The 18,926-nt window shown below is 45.7% G+C and overlaps 1 protein-coding gene across 1 annotated transcript in view; it reads right to left on the bottom strand.

Annotated features, from left to right (window-relative positions):
- TRIO (trio Rho guanine nucleotide exchange factor) overlaps nt 1-18,926 on the bottom strand; it is a 352,914-nt gene that overhangs the window by 117,793 nt on the left and 216,195 nt on the right. The window contains exons 18-23 of the mRNA XM_052659225.1: nt 18,729-18,878; nt 14,829-14,943; nt 11,241-11,356; nt 7,928-8,050; nt 710-904; nt 494-609 (exon numbers count right to left, since the gene is read on the bottom strand). Of these exons, the coding sequence (XP_052515185.1) occupies nt 494-609; nt 710-904; nt 7,928-8,050; nt 11,241-11,356; nt 14,829-14,943; nt 18,729-18,878 (815 nt within the window). The remainder of the gene's footprint in view (nt 1-493; nt 610-709; nt 905-7,927; nt 8,051-11,240; nt 11,357-14,828; nt 14,944-18,728; nt 18,879-18,926) is intronic.

The following is an 18,926-nucleotide window of genomic DNA, read 5'->3' on the forward strand; positions in this document are numbered from 1 at the left end:
CCAAGATGCCAGTAGCACTTCCCCCGCCCCACTAGTTGACAACCCAAATGTCTCCACATACTGCCCAATGTCCCTCTGGGGGGAACAAAGCTAGCCCCGACTGACAACCACTGGTTTAGAGCCATCTTTTGTCTCTACTAATACTCAGTAGAGTTTACTAATTGGCAACTTTCAAACTTCAGCACTTGTATTATTAACTTCTCCTCCCCAGTATTATCACTCGGACCTACTGAGGACAAATGACAGCAGAGCAAGCTGTCAACCCCATGAGACGGGGCACAAGGATAAAACAAGACACTGTTTCCGCATCAGCTGACGTGGGGGCAGTGTACCCAGTAGTCGTTTCTGCTGTGAACACAAAGCACATTCAGAGCAACGAGAAGGATTAATGCCACTCGGTTTCAGAGCACACACAGAGGCAAGCGTGCTTGTCCAAGTGACATTTCCTTCACATCCTCACTGAATGCTGGCGGGCTCTTCGAGGCTAGCTTACTCTTTCCTGCGGGCAGATTTCCGCTTTTCCTCATTAAGTTCATGGGCGGCGTCTCGGAGTTTCACCTCTGAGCCGGGGATACTGGCCGGAACAATATCCAGCTGAAGACTTTTGCTCTGTGGAATAAGGGAGGCAGCGCACCTCTGTTAATTAAATCAACAAGCAGGACATGAAGACGCAGGTGGTGATTTATCCCGCTGGCACAAAGCAATTTACCGATTTGTTGGAATCTGAAGAAATCCCTAGGGCTTTCTCCAAAGAGGTCCGGTATTTCTCCATCCGCAGAGAGAAGTCTCTGTACCTCTTATCCACGGCAGTGACACATTTTTTTATCTCTGCCGCATGGGCATGCCCCTTTTCACAAAAGCCGTCGGCCAGCTGTATCAATAGCTTCACTCTCTCTTTGGTTTGCTGCGAAAGAACAACAGGAAAAGTATTGTGAAGCAAATGCGTCCAACTGCCGGCAGCCAGAAACACAGTGGTGACTGGCCTACGACTCTCTGAGTTCTGGACAGGAAAACGACCGCTGGGGAGAGACACTCAGACGGAACCCCCCAAGTCCACACCAATCCACCTCCCCGTCCCAGACTGGCTCCCTTGGTTTGCCTCTTTCCCCAACAACGAATGGCATTTTCATGACCTCGAAGGAAAAGTCTGGGCTGTTTGGATGGTGTCTTCACCTGGTAGACGGCCAGACCCTGCGGATTGAGCAAGTGGAGACGGGCTCGGGGTGGTGTCTGTGGTCCACGACCCTCCTCCTGTGAAGGCTGCAGGTACTGGGGACAGACAGCCCCCGCCTCATGCTTGTCTATTCCACGTCCCCAGTTAGACTGAAGGCCTGTTCAGGACAGCAGCCATCGGAGATTTCCTTTTCCTGAGGCAACCTGTGTGGCCAAGGCGCCTCCCCGACCCCACAGGCACCTAACCAGCCCCCTGAAGAGGCGCCATCTCACACGCTCATTTCTTCTTTCTCAGGAGATAACGCAGGAGGACTCACCGCCAGGGAAGCTGTCTTCACAGAGGTATTTTAAACTTGCTTCCCGTGTGAAAACTCTCTCCAAAATAAATTGATTTCATTTTATATACACATTTGGAGAAGGAAGTGGCAACCCACTCCAGTCTTCTTGCCTGGAGAACTCCATGGACAGAATTCCATGGTTGGCTACAGTCCACAGGGTCACAAAGAGGTGGACACAACTGAGCGACTTTCACTTTTTCACTTCTCATGGGCACACAGGAAAGATCTTTAAGTGAAGGATAACTTTTCCTTTTTAAAGTTAAGGATAACCATAAAACAAGTTTTCTCCCTCCCTCCTTCCTTCTCCCTCTCTCTCTAAATATAATATGAACTTCGCTGGTGGGTTAATGGTAAAGAACCTGCCTACTAATGCAGGAGACACAAGAGATGTAGGTGTGATCCCTGGATCAAGAAGAGCCCCTGGAGAAGGAAATGGCAACCCACTCCAGTATTCTTGTCTGGGAAATCCCATGGACAGAGGAGCCTGGAGGGCTACAGTCCATGGGGTTGCAAAGAGTCAGATATGACTAAGCACGCACGCACAGACACATATTTAAATATATATATAAACATATATATAGACATGGCAGTAACTCAAATCTGATTTTTCAGTCACATCCATTGCATTTACTATTTCACTTATTATTATCACCAGACTTATATCCTTCATTGTTACAACTTCATTTATTATCACTGGTTCGGCTTCCTTCAACATTCCCACTGACATTTCAAATGATTCCAGTTACTCTTCTGTTATGGAATCTGCTTTTCTCAGTTAAGTCATAAAGATTTTCTGGTGAAAGCCTAATATTCAGGAAGTTGACTTTAAAATATCTCTCAAAGGAAGGTCAGGGTTCAAAACCTGGATAAACTATCTAAGTTTGTACAATAAAAGTTTTGAGCAGAATTCACTCTGCAGAGCCAGCTGTCAACAGCCTTAGACTCTACACGAACGTCCTGGGCCTCCCGTGGGTTCCCCCACAGGGTCCAACTTACCCAACGCCCCTCCAGGCTTGCTGGCCTTCAGTTCTGTGCACCATGGCCCCTTTGGCCTGGAAAGCTGGTCCCCTGAACAGCTCTGTGATTCCTTCATGTTTTTGCTCAAATAAGGCCATTTTTAACTGGCCTCCCTGACTCTCTTAAAATTGCAGCTCACCTCCCTGCCCCAGGCACCTTCTCTCCATCTGCTCTGCTCCGCTCTGTAGCATCAGTCTCCAAGGAGGTATAATTTACTTGTTAAGATCACTGTCTCTCTCCTGGTTAGAATATACCCAGGGACATTTGCTTGTTTTGCTCATTAATATCTCACATGCCTTCTCTGTGTCTGGTACATGGTGCACATTTACCAAATATTTATTGAGATAATAAATTAACATTAGGGCCTTTATACAAGTGTATATACACCTGTAACTTTAATGGGTGCAGTAGTTACTTTTAACTGGCAAGAATATGTAATATACAAGAAAAAAACAAAAACACCCACATGAAAAGCAAACTCAAGGGACATTACTGTCTCTGTGAAAGAAATAAAAATCACTATTGTGAATTATATAAAACTTGTTTATTGGAGAAATTGTGCAAAACTGACAACATTCTAAAAGTTTCTGGGGCCTTCATCTTGTGTGGAAATGAACTCATGTAGAGTGAGCTCAAAGGAAAATACCTGTCAAACAAACCTTCTGACTTGTTATCAGCACAATACCTTTCTGGTTAAGACAAGCCTAATTATTTACCAAGGAAGTAAGAAGTCAAAGCTTCAGACCTAGAAGCATAAATTTCAAAAGGGATTTAAATTAGAAACATTAGTAAATTTTAATATCAGAGAGAATTAACACGACTGATGCAGGATTTTTTAAAAAATCAAGTTGCCTGGAAGAGGTTTTCCAACCTTCTGAAAAGCATAGAAAGGTGCTTTACCACCATGTACGCATTCCTTTTCCAGTGTCATGAATGACATCAGTGGAGGGCACTGCAAACAGCTTATCCTTGGACAATTCGGGGGCTTGGGCAATGCCTCCTGGCTCGCGTCTCACATCACTGCCCGAAAGTGGTCCACACCCTAGGCTTCACTGCGATCATGCACTACTGTAGTACTTATCTGTCAAAAGAAATCTGAGTATAAGTGGACCCACACGGTCCAAACCTGTGTGGTCTAAAGGCCAACCGTGTATCTTTAAGGGGTTAAGAAAGTGGTTTCATGTTTTAAGTGGTGGGGACACAGAAGTAAAGATAAAAAGAGACAATTTGCCTACACTAAAACAGAAAACAAAAACCACCAAGAAACCAAAGGAAGATTTTCACATATGTCAAAAATACATCATGAAACAGACTAGTTGTCTGTATGTGACACCAATAGGCTGATTCTGATTATATGAAACTCAACGCAGACCAGAAGATTTCCCATAGGCAAAGCATGGTAGATCTATAAATCTTCCATGTATAAACTTCATTTAAACAGAAAAATGCTAATCAGAGAGTCAAAGGCTTCTTGATGAAATCTACCACGGCCTATCAAAGATGGCAGCCCTCGTCCCTATGGCTGTCTTTTGTTCTTATTGTTTAACATGCGTGTATATGGTGTTGGAGAAGACTCTTGAGAGTCCCTTGGACTGCAAGGAGATCCAACCAGTCCATTCTGAAGGAGATCAACCCTGGGATTTCTTTGGAAGGAATGATGCTAAAGCTGAAGCTCCAGTACTTTGGCCACCTCATGCGAAGAGTTGACTCACTGGAAAAGACTCTGATACTGGGAGGGATTGGGGGCAGGAGGAGAAGGGGACGACAGAGGATGAGATGGCTGGATGGCATCACTGACTCGATGGACGTGAGTCTGAGTGAACTCCAGGAGTTGGTGATGGACAGGGAGGCCTGGCGTGCCGCAATTCATGGGGTGGCAAAGAGTTGGACACGACTGAGCGACTGAACTGAACTGAATACACATTTACTTATTCATCAGTTACTGCTGGTTTCTCCAATCAGAACATGCAATCCATGAGCTCAGCACAGAGAGTAGCTCACGGTGCACAGCAGCGGCTCACTAAATAATTGCTGAATGAATGAATGAATGGTGTGAGCAAAACTATGTAGAATGAATCTGCGAATCCATGAACCTTTTATAATATTGTATTTTTATTTTAACTGGTACTTTTTAAATGCATTCATGTATTGTATTTGAATTGTACTTGAATTTGAATACATTCAAAGTGTATTTGAATTCACAGAATTCAAAATTCAAAGGACACAAAAGGACACAAAGTGAAAAGTCTTCTCACTCCACATAGGCCTGTTGCCTGTATCAGCTTTGTGCGCATGATGCCGGACATTTTATTACATACAAACAAGTGTTTCTATGTACACGTGTGGTTTTCTCCCTTTCATTTTTTTTGCATGAATGCATATGATAAGCACTGCTGGGCACCTGGCGCCTCTTCTAACAACTCCTGCTTCTGCTTTACCAGCAGGACACAGCAGCCTCCTTGCTTGTGTAAAGAGATTTTTATGAAAGCAGATTTTTGTCTTTAAAGTGTACAAATATTATAATTCGAACAACTTCATCTTTAGGCATAATCAAGGGACTGGAGAAAAATAAAGGCAGACTGAACGCTTAAGCCCACAAACTCAAAACAGCCTTATTCGTGATGTTCTCAGGCGACCAGAAACCTGGAGACAATATAGATTCAATGGTCTTGGACACTGTCTAGTCAAAGAAGGTGTTTGGCACAGGAGACTGGCAATCAGGGAGCCATGTGAGGAGAGGGTGACAACACTGTGAGGTCAGCCTAAGGCAGAGGGTCTCAAAACCACCTGGGGAGATGGTTAGAGATGCTCTGTGTCAGGTCCCGCTCCCAGTGAGTCCAGGTCAGTATGTGTGGAGTCTGGTGAGGACTGAAATCTCTTCTAAGTAAACATCCAGGGCCTGGATGCAGGTGGTGCGTGCAAAGCATTTTGAGAAAATTACTGCCTTGAGTTGCCAAGGAGTCAAGATGAGCCTTAATCAGACGGTGAGGAGAGGCTTTATTTCCATTAACCCTGAAAACGTGAGATACTAATTATGTAACTACTGGATTGGAAGATGTCAGGTCAGAGCAAGAAGAAGCTTTCTCTGTGTAACAACAGAAAAATGACTTCTTAGGAGACAGTAAGATGGAGGGGGACAGAAGGTGAGCAAGGGCCTCACTTCAACATGAAAAACTCAATGATGTCTCCCAGCAGCACAGCGGGAGTTTTCTGATGAAAGGGAAAAGTAGCCAGAAACCAAGGAAAAAATGCTAAGAAAATAAAAAGTGCGAGCTGCTCCTTCAAAATCCATGAGCTCCTCTCAGCAAAAAGAATTCCATATACCCAACAGACGAAACAGCTCTGTGAATTCGGAAAATAGAGAGGTCAAATTTCACCTGTGATTTTAGATGCTTTTTTTTTTTTTTACAAAATGTGAGCCAAAAATATGCCTCTTACTGCTCATTCTTCCAAAAACCACAAGCCAAGTTTGAGGAAAAGGAAAATTTAGGAATAATGGGAAAGTCCCTTTGTACAGCCTCTACTGGTGGCACAAAGCTGCCGCAATGCTTAGTCCTAGACAGTGACATTCGCACCCCCCTGTGTGCAGGGTGTGTCCCCCTCCCAAGTTGTGCAGAACGGCTGTTTGGCTGCACATGTGGCCGGCATTCACGGGAATTTAAGTTGGGGCAAAGAAGCAAAACTTCAATCTACTTGAGTGGTATCTTAGGCATTTTCCTTGTATCTTTATAACCAAAGGACACGCAAGAAACAAATATAAATCATCAAATGCACACAATAACTGTATTTATTATCCAATTACTAACAAAAAATAACAATTACACAGCCAAAGCCGTGCTGGAGCGAGAGGAAGGGAAGGCAAAGACGTGATGCTTACCTGCAGAGGCAGCAAAGGCCAGCTCCCCTCAACTGAGCAGGCGGGGGGCCCCTCGGAGCACCCGTGGCCCCTCTGGGTGTAACCCCCCACTGAACGCCAAGGCTCCCCGCCGAGCCCCACTGGACTGTGGGCTCCTCCAGAACAGAGACCATGGGTTCCCACAGCCCAGAATCCAGAGGCTGAACGAAAAAATGAATTTACAGCTTGTGGTGGGGGCGGGGCCCGGGGGAGCAGTGCCCAGGGAAGATTACAGGGAAGTCAGAAATCGCTACAGAAAGTGTGAAAAAGTACAAATCGACATGATACAAAGTAACTGTTGTCATCCTAAATGATTCAAAAATTCCCCATTGATATGCTCTCAAAGCCAAGGGCCACCCGAGAAAATCAATCTTCTTACCTTACAAGAAGACTACTACTCTTTAACCACAATTGCTACCCAGCTTGACCACTGATTTTCTACTCTTAAATCTGAACCAACTTTTTCTAAAACCTTAAAATCATCCAAAACAGAGGTGCTTCTGAAAACTGTACAAAGAATGCATATTCAAAGCTCTGAAAAACAAAAATACCACCAGTTGAGAAGATAAGCCTAAAAACCCCCAAAATGTTTTGTGGTTTTTTAAAAAAAGGAATTAGCCCTGCAAATATGTATTTCAATTGAGAAAATATTCATGCTGATATGTGAATTCTTACATACTTGCTTAAAAATTCATAGTCATATGCACTGTCTATGCCATAGAGATGTATTTAATTCTGCAGGAAAGTGAAAATGCCTCCAGTTGTATAAACCTATGAATAGCTACTGACATAAACTGTGCCAACCATCAAACTCAGACAGCTTCAGGACTGGATAGCCAGGCGTGATGCCACTGTATCCGGGCATGATGCTACTGTAACAGTTTCCACTGCTTAAGACAAGGAAAGAAAACACCCACAGGATCCCCCTAAGTCAAGCTGGGAACACCAGTGTTCCATAAAAATAGCAAGTACTTGGAAAATACCTTGGGAAATAAAACAGAATGAAAATAAGAGAAGAATAATGAAAAGGACCAAGAAGTAAGAAGAAATAAAGGAGGTGTGGGGCTTTCCAGAAAATCAGAGGAATAAGAGGAAACAGATAAATGAAGGCACGGGTGGGGACAGTGTGAAAAGGGCTCAGAATTATCCCTGAATTAAGGTCTAACGGCCCCTCTGGCCCACCCCATTCCTCCATTTTATAAGGTACGTCTTCAATGATATTTTTAAGACCTTATTTATACAAAATAGGATTCCCTGGTGGCTGAGATGGTAAAGAAGTCTCCTGTGTGGGTTCGATCCCTGCGTCAGGAAGATCCCCTGGAGAAGGAAATGGTAACCCACTCCAGTATTCTTGCCTGCAGACTCCCATGGACATAGGAGCCCAGTGGCTACAGTCCATGGGCCACACAGAGTCGGACATGACTGAGCATGCACACACATGCGGTTCAAGGTTATCTGGGCAACACCTGGCAGCCACTGAGGCCTGGGGCCGCCGCGAGCTCACCTTGGCGGTGATCTGGAAGTCCTCGTGCTCCTTCAGCAGCTCCTGGGTGTGCTGGATGCTCGAGCCCGTGGACGTGTGCGTGGACAGGTAGAACTCCCCGCTGTCGTGGATCCACTCCAGAGCCTAGACGCAGGAGTGGGAGAGAGTTCAGGCCTCGGCGGCGGTGAAGCAAGGCCCAGCTCCCCGGCATCTCATTTAAACACCCGCAGGCCCAGGCTGGCCCGCCAGCTAGAAACTCTCCCTCAGAGAGAGACGAGCGTCTCAAGCATGTATCTTCCTTCCAAAAGGAGAAGAAAAAGTGGACCTTCTGGAAAAATGGGATCGTGTCACTTGGGCATCCCCAAGGCCTAACAAGTTCAAGAGTTTCTTACGACCTTGGACCTAAAGGACCACAAGAGTGCACTGAACATCCTTCCTGAAGAGGCCTGAGACAGCGTGCATGAGGTCGGAGACCCTGGAGCTGCTGAACACTGACATTCACGTCATGGGACTTGAGAACCTTCCTGGGGAGCTCGAACTAATAAAAGAAAAAAGAGAGAGAGAAAAGAAAGCAGGCGCAAAGGCCCAACTTTCAAACGTGCAGCTTGAGGCCTTTCTCACTGTTCCTGCCTTCAGCGGGCCCTCGGGCAGCACCCACTTGCCTTCTGGGGGCTCCCACAGAGGAGCTCCTCATTACATGTAAGATGCTCTGGGACAGGCTGGAGGGAGCTGAGGCTCAACCTCCCGGATGGAGGAGAGAGATGACACCCCTTGGGGAGAGGGGGGCTGGCCAGGCTCAGGCTGCAACAGGATACATTCTAACTCCTACTCACTCCTTCATGTTTTTAGACAGAAGCAGTTTTTCCCCTTCTACCCGCTTCGCAAATGAAATCAAACTTGCTTAAACATACGCATCTAAAAAAGGAACACTATAGAAAAAACACATAAAAGCAAAAATGCTTCCATATCTGCCCTCATAATCTCTGGGTCCAGTGTGATTTGCTGGTCTAGGAACAGAAGCATCACTGTCTCTATTAACACTTTTATTTTTGAAAAGAAAGCCACAACCCAGAAGACTTGCTGTGCACCATCCTGGCTGAGAATTTACTTTTGTTTTGCTGGAGTGGAGCTATTCCACCTCGAAAGCAATGCTGACACTGAGTCAAGGCAGAAACCATGGAGGTCAGTTCCCTAAAAGGTCCCTAGCGGTTCTGCTCACAGAGGGAGCGGTGCCTGACTGTCTACCACGCAGGCAGGTGCTGAGGGGGGCGCTCGGGATGGGAGAGGCCAGGGCCCTGTCCTTGTGACCCGGAGGGACTCCCTGGCTGAGAAGGGATGGGCTGAGAGGGAAGAGCCCTGGGCAGGGGAAGGGGGGAACCTTGGGGGTCACAGGGCCTGGATCTTTGGCCTGGAAGTGAATGGGGTTGCTGTTTGGAAAAGGGATTGGCAAGGAAGCAACATTGGTTAGCAAACTGGCCCAGAGGTGTAAACAGGACACGGCTGGGCAGGTTCCCGAGCTGGCTCAAAGGGGGAGAGGGGAGGGCAGAGGAACCCAATGAAGGGGTGGGAATGGGAAGATGAGGGGAAGGCAGAAATCAGGGAAGACACGGGGGGACACGGCACGCGGGGAGCCTCAGGTCCACTTCGGCTTTGGTTAAGGCCCCAGGGGAAGGAGGGAGGTGGGGTCTCTAAATCTGGACACCAGAAACGGGAGGTCAGGGCTGGGAGATAACGATAGTGTGCGATAAGGAAAGAGGAAAAAGAAACAAGAACGAGCCCTGAACTGAACGCCAGCTTGCAGGAGATAAGGGAGGGAGGAGCAGCCCGGAGCCCCGAGGGGCACAGAGCAGAGGCGGGGTCTCTGGCCACAGGCCCACCCGGAACCCCAGGGCCTCGTCCCGAACCCTCGAGCCGGCCGGGGCCACCAAGACCAGCGTGTCCCACACACTCGGTACTTCCTGAGTGTCTGCTGTTACTATGCAGACCAGAGCCCAGCCCGCAGGGCTGACGGTCATCCTCTGTCACGGCAAAAACTGAATGATCTTAAATTTCCGGCAAATGAGCTGACTTTAGGAAACAGCAGCAGCGCGTTCCATTATTTCTCTTTGTCAAGGGAATTATTTACAACTTTGTTCTCTGTTGGTGAATGACTACTTGTCTTTCAACAGAGAGATAAGAAAGATGTGTGAGAGAAGATGATGAAACCGTCTCTAATTAGAAATCAAATCAGGCCCCTGTCAATCTGAAATATGGTTGGATTCTCTTTTTGAAAATGTTAAGAAAGTGGACTTTAAACACTAAAAAATACTACTGCTCTCCGCCCCTGCTGGCCATTATGATCACTGCATCCTGGAGAGTCAGTCAAGATGAGGGAGAGGCCAGGTTAGGGTCAGGGCACCAGGTCCGGGGACCCTGAATCCTGCTTCCGCCCTGGGACACCAAGCAGTTCTGGGCAGCAGGCCCCACGGGGAGAGACTGACATTTACCAGATTAAAGAGAGTCTGTTCCACAAGAGGGAAACCTGTGCGGAGAAAAACACTCCTTCTGTGACTAGACACCTACTCTGGGTCAGGCCTGAGTCAGGGAGGTTTCCAGGAGGATGGAGCAGACGGCGCAGGTCCGGCGCGGTCCCCGGGGACCAGGAGCCCTGGGGAGGCCCCGGGGACTGAGACAGCTCACAGGGTTCCCAGAAAAGCTCCCTCCCCTCCCCGCTCCCGCCCCTCCAGACTCTGCGCTAACAGTTTATGGATTCTTACGTGACTGTTAAGGCCAAAGAGAAGTGACGGGAATCTTCCTGTTTGAGTTACAATCAGACAGACTTTACCCTAAAACGACCTCCACAACTGATCATTGGGGCCGAAGGCCTTGATCCCAAAATGACTTCTGAGGGGTTGGGGGGATATGGCAAACGCATCGTCTCGATGTCTCTGCCTTAGCCAAAGGTACAGCAGGGTTTTTTGACTCTACTGAATTCTGAGAAATGCTGCCACAGTTCTTAACATTAGCTCCATTTATCTGAAAAGCACAATTTGTTATCTTGAAAATGTAGACACAGTGATCTAAAAAGCTGTGCCTGTATTATTTTCCAGTGACTGAAATCATCATGATGGTGACTGCTGGGCAGAGCTGAATGGCACGCTTGTTGAGGCCAAAATCACCGAGGGACACACGTGCATGAGGCTGTGGGGTTTTCCTGCAACGAACTTAATTAAAAGGCAAGGCAAAGTGGTGTCTGCTCATGAGGGCGTGATCTGCCATCCACTGCAGGGTCAGCAGCTGCCCATCTGATGGTGGCGGCCTGAGCGTGGGGAGCAGGGGCCGGAGAGTGACTGACCTGCTTGGCACTTCGCTCAAAGACCACGTACTGCTGGCACTGGTCCAGCCGCCGCTTCCTCATGGTCCAGTAGTGCAGCACCCTGTTCTCCCGCTGGAAGAGCTCGTTCAAGATATCTGAGAGAGCAAGCAGAGAGCCCCACAGCGGTGCCCGCGGTCAATCAACACGCCCGGGAAATGGCAGGCATCTTTATTTAGAGATTTTTAAACGCAAATGCCCCTGCAGATCATCAGATACTGAGCCACGCTGCCTGCCTGCCCGGTTGTCTTCACATGCCTGTCCAGACCGCTCCAGCTCACTCTTAAGACTGAGGTCACTGGACACTGAGCCAGCCTCTAACCCCTCAGGTCAGCAGGGTCAGTGGGGTAGCGACTGTGCTCCTTGTTGGGGAAATCTGAGGATGCCTGGGAAAACACCATTATTAGGTATTTTGTGCAAGACCCTGAGAACATTCCCGCAGAAGGGACTTCAGCAGGTCTTCAACTAAAATTAATAACTTAATTTACAAAAAAAAAAAAAAAAAAGCCAGTCAAAATGGTGGCGCGGTAGAAGAAAACGAAGGGTGTTAAAAACAAAACCAAAACCAAACTCTTAGGAGAGGAGAGGACGTGAAGTCGAGAAGCATGAAGCCAGAAAGGAAAACGTAAGACAACAATCTGATTACATGAGAATTTAAATTGTCATGATCAAATGAAACAGCGCATATGTAAAAATATTACACCAATGAAGAGCCCAGAAAAACCACTGGGAACAAATGAGACATGGATCTAATTTACCAACTGCTGGTGCTAAGTTGCTTCAGTTGTGTCCGACTCTGTGAGACCCCACAGATGGCAGCCCACCAGGCTCCCCCCATCCTTGGGAATTCTCCAGGCAAGAACACTGGAGTGGGTTGCCATTTCCTTCTCCAATGCATGAAAGTGAAAAGTGAAAGTGAAGTCGCTCAGTCGTGTCCGACTCCTAGCGATCCCAGGGACTGCAGCCTACCAGGCTTCTCCGTTCATGGGATTTTCCAGGCAAGAGTACTGGAGTGGGGCTGCCATTGCCTTCTCCGAATTTACCGACTAGTGAATGGGAAAAATGTGAATAACCTGTTGGCAAAATGAGCAAAGCATACAAACATGAAGGTCATGATTTTATGAAATGATATGTGGCCAACTAAAAATAAGGACACACGTTTCGCCTCACTCAAGCAATGGGATCAGTTTTCGCCATTTTCCTGGCCAGGACCATGCTGCCCTGGGCTGGAGGGACAGAGGAAACCTGCGTATGTGTATTACTGAGGGAGGGAAATGGAGTACAGACCCAGCAGATGGTAACCGGGCAACGGGCAATGACAGCAAGGCGTGCGCAACCTTGAACCAGGTATTTATCTTTCAGATACGTTGCTGACACAAGCTCCCAACACGACCTGTACAGATGCACACACACTGAGGTGCTGTTTGCAAAAACTGGCAGCAACGTAAGAGAACCTCAGTTAGGGGTCACGTTAAATCAATTACGGAATCGGTACAGTGCTGGACAAGAAAAACAACAGACCAGGTCTCTCAATTCTGATACAGAGTAAGATTATTACTAAGTGAAAGACGAAAATTGCAGGGGAATATAGTCCCATTGTGATTAAAAAAAAAAAAAAAACACAAAAACTAAAAAGCCAGATGGATGAGTTGAAGCTAAACATGTTTATATCTGGATGTCCATCTACACGCACAGAAGGGATGCACAAAGGTCCTCACAGAGGTTACCACTGGCAAAGGAATTAGGTAATTTATAAAGTCTGTACACTTTAAAAATCCTTTACAGTGAGTCTGTTTTTACTCAAGAAGTTTATAAAGTAAACAGATTAAAAAAAAAAAAACAACTTTGGAAAAAGATTCCCTGACTGGACTTGCAAATCAAATAAGTGATATCTAGAATATAACTTGATTGGAAAACAACTTTTCCACAAACATTTACCAAGTTCCTCACAGCTCAGTGCTGTGAGAAGCAGGAGCCTGTGAGTCACATGTACCCGCAGCTTGGTGGTTGGTATTGCTATGGTCTCTTTGCTTGAGAAAGTGAACTAGTTTAGTGAAACTAATTAGGACTGAAACTTGAAGCCTGTCAAAAAATTAACCTACCGCTTAAAATGAAATGGCTCTGAGTCTTTTCTAGTCTGTTATTTTTGTAGCCTCTGCCTGAGGCAGTGCTGAGGCCTGGGTGAGGATGGAAGCTGATAGAACAATGCCCAAGTATCAATAGTTTTAAACAACTCTCATCATTTCCTGAGGACCCACTTCCATGTCATTCCAATTCAACTTGTAGAAACAATTATGATTAAGCTGAAAGTGATATATCACTTGGATGCATTTTTATTCCAAAATAGTCAATCAGAATTCTATGGCTTAAAAATTATCAGTAGCCTTAACTTCCATTTGTCTCAATGCTACCTACAGTCTAGTATAATTGCTCCCAGGTCTTTTTCGATGCATTTCTGAATGCGTGTATATGGTTTTTACAGATTTTTAAATTCAAAGGATACTCATCTACATAACTTTCTTTTGCAATTTGCTTTTATTAATAATGCTTTAAGTATATAAAACTGGTAACACGGTGTAGCAATGAAATGGGTATATCATTTTTGTGATTTAAACTTTTAAAAATAATTGGCCTATAGATAATTCTGGTTTTCATTTTTTCCCCAATTCATATTTTCACCTACTTTGAATAAAACAGTCTATGTTAATAAATATCTTGAACATGTTGCATTTTCTCCCTCAACTTGACTCAATAAATTATAAACCTATGTTTATTAAATATTTTATTACTAAAGTTAAGATAACTTATGATTAAGGAAATTAAAGACATTTAAAATGAATCCCTAGTGGACATTTAATTCCCAAATATGTGGGGTTTTTATAGTATCTTTGATATTAATTTCTCATTTTGACATTAGTTTCTCATTTACATGCTTTCTTCTCTGCAATCACCCTCTGGGATTTTTCATTCTAACTTTATTGAGGCTTTCAATGGCTAAGTCAAAGATCTCTCTTGGTAAATGTCACACTGCACTTAAAAAAATGGGTTCTTTTCGAATATCTTTTGATACTGATTTCTAACATAATTCCACAGTGATAAGAGAACAGATACCTTTAGACCATGAAACTCTTGCACGTTGTTTTATGTCCCTGGGTATGTCCCAGCGTCTCCTAGTTTATTGTCTATGGGAATTGGGATGGAATTTGTATCCTACTGTTGTGTGAAAACTGGATAAATCTCCACTGTGTTGAACAGGTGCAGAGCGCTTTCCAGGTCTACTGCCTCCTCTACTTCTCTGCGTTTTCATTCTACAAATTTTTGAGAGTTTGATACTGTAACCCCAACTAAAAGTCTTAATTATCTACTTAAAACACTGTAATATATAGTGGAACTATATGTAACTTAGTTCTGTGTCTTCCAAGTCTCCTATAAATGTGATATCATACTTTCATAACTGAAACAAAAATAAAAACACCAAAAAATTTTTTTAAAAGATGAAACGAGGCCCTGGAGCAGATGTCCGAGCACCCGCTGCCCGCTGCCCCGCCAGCCGAGCCCTGGCGCACTCACTTTTCACTTGCTGCTCGGGGGCTTTGATGTGTGTCACCATGCCTGGCATGTTCACGCTGTTCCTGTGCAGGTACTTCAGGAAGACGTCTGCATTCCTCCTGGCAAGCGTGCAAGCCTAAGCAACAAAGCAGAGCAACGTGTTCACAGGGTTCACACAGACGTGCCTTCGGTGTATACCACTGACGGGAGCATGGAGCTCTATCACACATCTAAAGCGTCCATCTGGCCAATTTGCAGTCTGGAGAATACATAGGCTGAATCCCATTGCAATTAAAAAAAAAAAAAGCTCAGTCTTGGCACCTTTGCTCCGATGAAGCCAGCTGCTATGTTGAGAGCCGCCCTATGGCGAGGTCCAGGGGGCCAGGGACTGAAGGTGACCCCTGGGCTGCAGCCAGAGGGGAAGTGAAGCCTTTCTTCCCAGTTTAGCCTTGAGGTGACTGCATCCCTAGCCAATACCTGATCATAGCCCTGGGAGAAACTCTAGGTTGGAGGGCTGGGTTAAACCATGCTGGGAATTCTGCAGCGGGCAGACAGTACGTATTTTCAGCTCTCAAGTCATGCAGTCTCCGTGTCTCTGCTGTACCTACTCAACCTGCCCACTGTAGCTGAAGGCAGCCACAGATGACACTTAAATCAATGCGAGTAAATGCATTTAGCCGTCAGGTCTTAGTCTGTAACCCTTTGGTTTGAGCCACTGAACTGCACGGTGGTTTGTTATATGGTTTTACTGCTGTAACAGACAACTGATAGCATATGTTTAGAAGTCAAATAAGTAATTTCATTAATGTATTAAAGTTTTACTTAACAGAAGACAGATAAATATAAATCAAAATGGTTCAGGGGGATTAAAGGGATTAAAATCCCTTAATTATATTAGAAAGGGAAATATCTTGCCCATTGCCTAGCCCACATCTGGAGTCAATCTTTTCCTCAAGGAGCTCCGTGTGCTTCTTGTAAGTGAACGGTACTAAGAGCCCACAACCTGGGCACAAGGGACGCTCGTCATCAGTGGGCTGAGCACTGTTCCTAGGCCTTTTCAGGGGCTGCGGTTATCTTTTTTTTAATGAGAAAAATACACCATGAGCCTCTACTGATCAGACTGAAATAAGCTGTCATGTCAAACAGCAAGAAAGTCATGAAGACTGCTAGGGTCATGTCAAAAGGATGTCCGAGCCAGCCTGACTGGAAAGGGCTGTCACCTGCAGGACAAGTTTAGGATATGAAAAGACATACACCTGATTTCAGCGAGTGACTGAAACACACCAAATGCTAAAATCCATGATGATGCTACAAGAACACACTGATCATAGGCAGAGGTTGCCGGGGAAACAGCTCATTATTCTGAAAATCATCAACAGAGGGAAACGGTCACGCATAAATCCCACATTATTTGGCCAAACTCTATTCTAGCGTAACCAAATAACTGAGGAGGGAATAATTTCCATCTAACCAAGACAGAAGGTAACGATAAGACTACCACCCTGGTGCAACTCCTCATGAAGTGATACCACCACTGGCAGCTAAACCCAGTGGATTAAAGGCTGATGTAAAAGTACACGAGGGATGCTACGGGCTTACCGTGTCTGAGGCTCTGATAAACCTTCAGATCACAGAGACAGCAGGAGGGGACAGTGTGGGTCCCGAGGCAATGCCATGGGAAATACAGAGCATCACCCATGAGGCACCCTAAGCACGCCCCACACACTCACTCAAACCCGAACCTGATCAAGGCCCTCAATCCAGCCAAGAGAAATGGAGAGAATCCAGGATGGTGCTAAGTGACCCACAGGATGCAATCATCAGACCCGGGGTGAGGGAAACTCCACAGTATGAATAATTCATTTCTTTACTTAATAAATGCTAATTGAAAAAGGGAGGATAGGTTTAGACTGAGATTTAAGAGACATACCAAACAAATCAATGCATGGGCCTTGTCTGGATTTTAATTAAGACCAGGTATAGAAACAAATTCATGGGACACCTGGAGAAATTTGAACACTGCTGAATTTTATATAAAATAAGTTGTTATTACTTTTTCAGATCCGATAATGGTATTGTGGTTACAGAATGGTTTCAGAGGGATTCCCTAGCGGCTCAGATGGTAAAGAATCTGCCGGCAATGCAGGAGACCTGGGTTCAATCCCTGGGTCAGGAAGATCCCCTGGAGGAGGAAATGGGCACCCACTCCAGTACTCTTGCCTGAAGAATTCCATGGACAGAGAAGCCTGGAGGACTACAGTCCATGGGGTCACAAAAGAGCTGGACACGACTGAGCGACTAACACTTTCATACCTTCAATGGTTTCAGAAAAGAAGAATTTAAATACTTAGACACACCCAGAAGTACTTATAAATACACTGGAATAATACCTAGAATTTAAAATTATCCAGTAAAGATGGGCATATGCCCACATGTTGGTAATTACTGAATCTGGGTGAGACGTACACAGGGGTTCATTATCCATTCTCTCAATTTTTGTACACAGTTTTAAACTTCTACAATAAAATGTTTGAAAATGTCCAACACGTCAAAGACATAATCCTAGATGAATGAAAGAATCTGACCCGGTCTGTGTTTGATTTTTGTTTGTAAACTTAAACGGCAGCAACAAGCAGGGGTAGGGGCTTTCAGGTTCTATTTGAACAGTTGTAACTGAAGACCCCGGGAAGCTCCATTTCCCCACCTTGATTGGCTTAAAAGGAAACCTCTGTGGGAGAAGCTCATAACAGGTCAGATACTAGGTTTAAGAGTTTTCAAAGAGTTACAATTTGTTCTCTCAGACCAAACAATAACTCTACTAACTCCATCAGCTCAGAGGATCACCTTCAAAATGAAACAGAAACAGAAGTGATTAAACATGACCGGATATGGTGTCAGCCAAGGTCAGGATGCTGGAGCCACGAGGAAAACTCAACTCCTTCAAGCAACAGTGGACAGTAAACTCCAAACCTATTTTCAACACGTCTGAGTGGCCACCAGCAGAACCCAGGAAGTCATTTTCACAAGTGGAAGAATGCAAGGTGGAAAACCGTTCCAAATTAATGTAGCTAAACCTTTCAACCCCTTTTTAAAATTTAACTGTTGTGAAGCACACCAGTGACTCATGTGTGACTGTATATGAAAATAACAAGGCAGCCTTGAAAAGTGACTTATTTAAACCTTCTTAGAGTTAAGACTTCCAGCTGGGCCTGAATGGGATTAATTTCTCTTGCAGGAAACGTTTCCTGAATAAGTATTAGTAACTGGTCCTGTGACCCCAAGGGGCGTTCCTGCTCTGTGTCCACTCTACACTGCGCTCACACATGTTTCGAGATGGTCTTTGTTCCTAAAAAGGCTGAATTTCCAAAGAAGATTATTTTGAGCTGTAAGCACTTTTGTTTCAGCAAATCAATTTCTGCATGTCAGTTCAGAATCACTTGGTATTGGGACTTCTACCCATTCTTTATACACACAGATTTCTGTCTAGGTCTTTCTCTGTGAAAACTAGGAGAGCATAAATCACAACTGAAAAAAGACTTCAAGATCTCTGATCAGTTAACTTGTTGCTGATACAAAAGTGAAAGGTGATAGCCACTCAGTCATGTCTGACCCTTCGTGACCCCATGGACTGTAGCCTGCCAGGTTCCTCTGTCCATGGGATTCTCCAGGCAAGAATACTGGTGTGGGCAGCCTTCTCTAGGGGATCTTCCCGACCCAGGGATCGAACCTGAGTCTCCTACATTGCAGGTGGATTTTTTTTTACTGTCTGAGCCACCAAGGTAGCAGGGTCACCCCACCACTCCCTACACTGGGGGCATGTGGGGACGAAGGCACCCAGATACTCCCCAGGCTCAGGTGGAGCCTCCTGGGCCTATGAACCCTGTGAGTGAGGGACCAGCACCCAGAAGGCCGGCTCCGTACCTTCAGGAACGCTTCCTTCTGTTCGAGGTGCTTGCTGATCATGGGGGTGACGTGGTCCGTCTCGGAGTTGGGGCCCAGCTTGTCAGCCCCTCCGCACCAGTCCTCTTCCCTCTTGTACTCCTGCTCCAGGCTCTCCAGGACACTGCAGACCTGCGGCGGGACAGGGGCCGGGCTCAGTGGGGCCTCCTGGCAGGGGAC

The sequence above is a fragment of the Budorcas taxicolor genome, chromosome 20 (assembly GCF_023091745.1).
Source record: "Budorcas taxicolor isolate Tak-1 chromosome 20, Takin1.1, whole genome shotgun sequence".
In the NCBI taxonomy this organism is placed as follows: Eukaryota; Metazoa; Chordata; class Mammalia; order Artiodactyla; family Bovidae; genus Budorcas; species Budorcas taxicolor.